Below are 2,968 nucleotides of genomic sequence, written 5' to 3' on the forward strand. Positions count from 1 at the left end.
AAAACAGATGTAGGCATCGTGGTAGTGATGGTGGTGGTGAAGTTTTCTTTTCCTAATTTGAATATGGATTACGTGACACCAAACAATTTATTACACTGAGGAACAAAATTTCAATTTTTATTTTGTTTTGTCTTTGATCAGTAAGTGTTATTTCCTTTTTGCTTCTCTCTAGAAATTGAAGGAAATGACTAGTATTCTCTTCAAACTTTGCTTTTGTGACCAATTTTCCATTTCATTTCAGACAGATTCAGTGCTGAGGTGCTGAAGCAGAAATATTGTTATAGCAAATATTCTGCTCAATACCACAGATTTGTTTGTCAGTTGCTTGACCTTAACCACTCGAGCATGTCCCTTAATGGCTGACAATATCTCTGGTCATGAGCAGGAGTAGTGGGGGAGCATCATAGCCATGTGTTGAGAGGGATTCTTTAGGGTTTGAATAAATGTAACAAAAGCAAAGTTTGTAGGAAATATTAGCCATTTTTCATACTTTCTAGGGTTAAGCAAACATGGAAATAACAGTTGCTACCCAAAGACAAAAATCGTGTTACATAGCACATTTTATTATATTTACTTCACATAGTTAACTATAAATACTTGACAAAATGTTTTATAATTACTTGACATAGTTTATTATACTCACCTAACACTTTTTACTACAATTATTTAACATAATTTATTATTGTTACTTACGAAATCTAGTAAAATTACTTAAAATAATTTATTTTTATCTCTTTTCAGAGGAGGACAGTAACTCTATGTTGTCATGGAATGATGATGATAGTGATTTTGCTTTATCGCCAAGTGAAAGTGAAGATGACTCTCTGTGTAACACAAAACTTCTGACTGGTCCTCAAGGAATTGGGAAAACAGCTTCAGTTTATGCTTTAGCCATGGAACTTGGTTATCAGGTTGGTTTCACTTAGCACACAAATTAGTTGCAATACATGCATCTGTGTGTGTGTGAGTGTGCGTGTGCATGTGAGTGCATGTGTGTAGGCATGGCTGTGTGGTAAGAAGCTTGCTTCCCAATCACATGGTTCTGGGTTCATTCCTACTGCCTGGCACCTTGGGCAAGTGTCTTCTCTATAGCCTCAGGCCAACCAAAGCCTTGTGAGTGGATTTGGTAGATGGAAACTGAAAGAAGCCCATCATATATATATATATATATATATATATATATATATATATATCCTGTAAATAATAATATTTTATATATGTAAAGCTTATAAGTGATCACCATGCATTGACTAATGTAAATAGTCTAATATTGGGGCATATGGAAAAAAGAAATGTTTTCTATACATGTGGAACTTGAATCTACATCACAAGTGTGCTACCATTAAGAACTATAAGTGCTTCAGTCAATACACAGTGATGGCTTATAAAATATTATTAGTTACAGAATTGTAAAACTGACACCAAATCATTATAGAAAACACGCATGTATGCTTGTTTATAAAAACAACACTGTGAAATTATAGCTCTGAAATCTGATGGAAAGAAGTGAGGAGGTATGTTGGTGTAAACATGAGGTGTGGGTTCAAGTCCCACACATACGGAAAACCCTACTTTTTCTGTCAAGGGCTTATATGTCCCAATATTAGACTATTTTCCTTAGTCAATGCACAGTGATCGCTTATAAGCTTTAAGCTTATAAACAATTAAAAAAAAAAGTCCTAGGATCAATTTGTTTGACTAAAACCGGTCAGCATGGCCACAGTCAAATGATAAAAGATTATATATACATATATATATATATCATCATCATCGTTTAACACCCATCTTCCATGCATAGCTAGGGCGGTTGACAAGAGCCGGCCAGGTAGAAAATCTACCCAGTGCTACTGTGTCTGTTTTGGCAGGGATTTTACGGCTAGATGCTCTTCCTAATATCAACCACTCCACAGAGTGAACTCCGTGCTTTTTACATGGCACTAGCACAGGTGAAGTTAGCTTTGGCATGATTTTTGCAGCTGGATGCCCTTCCAAACACCAACCACGTTACTTTTAACTTGGCACCAGCACTTGCAGGACCACCAAGTAACTCACAAGACAAGGAATTATGAGAGGGGCAGGGGGATTTGAAGAAGGGAACATATGTCAGAGGATGAAAGGTTAGAGTGTGACAAAGGGACAGAGAGAAAGAAGCAGGTGTCTTGCCACAACAGAGAGGGGCGTTAGATGAGGTGATCCAGTATCAAATGATGAAAGGTTAGTGTAACAGGGAAATAGAGAGGCAGAAATAGGTGTCTTGTTAATAGAGGAGTTACATGGTTACCCAGTGAGAGAGAGGTACAAGAAAGAGGCCAGAAAGAAGTGTGCTGATGTAAAAGAGATACTTGGTTACCTAGTCAGAGGAAAAACAAGAGGAGAGAGTTATCAAAGGGAAATAGAGAGAGAGTGGGAAACAGTAAAAGTGAAAAAGAGAGCAGAAGAGAGTTAGTGTTAACTGTTGGGAAAAAAAGAATACTGAGTAGTGTGAATAAAGACAAATAATCTATTTTTTTTGGTTAAGTCAGTCATCTCTTGTTACTCTGGTCTTTTTTTTTTTTTTTTCCTGTGGGTGCTCAGGATCTTCCTTGGTAACCTCACTGCTGCTGGTGCTTTCAGTTTCCATGTATGAAATCTACTCAAAGGCTTTGGTCAGCCTGGGGCTATAATAGAAGATGCTTGCTGAAGGTGCCACACAGTAGGACTGAATCCATGACCACATAGTTGGGAAGCAAACTTAACACACATCCATGCCTGTACACACACATGCTTCTATACATGATTATGTAGTTAAGTTTGCTTCTCAGCCATGTGGTTTCAGGTTCAGTCCTACTGCTTGGCATCTTGGACAAGTATCTTCTATAAACCAGGCTGACCAACTATAGCACTTATCCAGCGTACTTATTTTAGATCACAAGGGAATTAAATCCCTCATATTCTATATATATATATATATATATATATATATATATAT

At 37.0% G+C, this 2,968-nt stretch overlaps 1 protein-coding gene across 1 annotated transcript in view; it reads left to right on the forward strand.

The window, feature by feature from the left end:
• LOC106870293 (ATPase family AAA domain-containing protein 5) overlaps positions 1 to 2,968 on the forward strand; it is a 79,064-nt gene that overhangs the window by 29,396 nt on the left and 46,700 nt on the right. Inside the window, exon 9 of the mRNA XM_014916318.2 lies at positions 742 to 911. Within this exon, the coding sequence (XP_014771804.2) occupies positions 742 to 911 (170 nt within the window). The remainder of the gene's footprint in view (positions 1 to 741; positions 912 to 2,968) is intronic.

The sequence above is a fragment of the Octopus bimaculoides genome, chromosome 21, assembly GCF_001194135.2.
Source record: "Octopus bimaculoides isolate UCB-OBI-ISO-001 chromosome 21, ASM119413v2, whole genome shotgun sequence".
Lineage (NCBI taxonomy): Eukaryota > Metazoa > Mollusca > Cephalopoda > Octopoda > Octopodidae > Octopus > Octopus bimaculoides.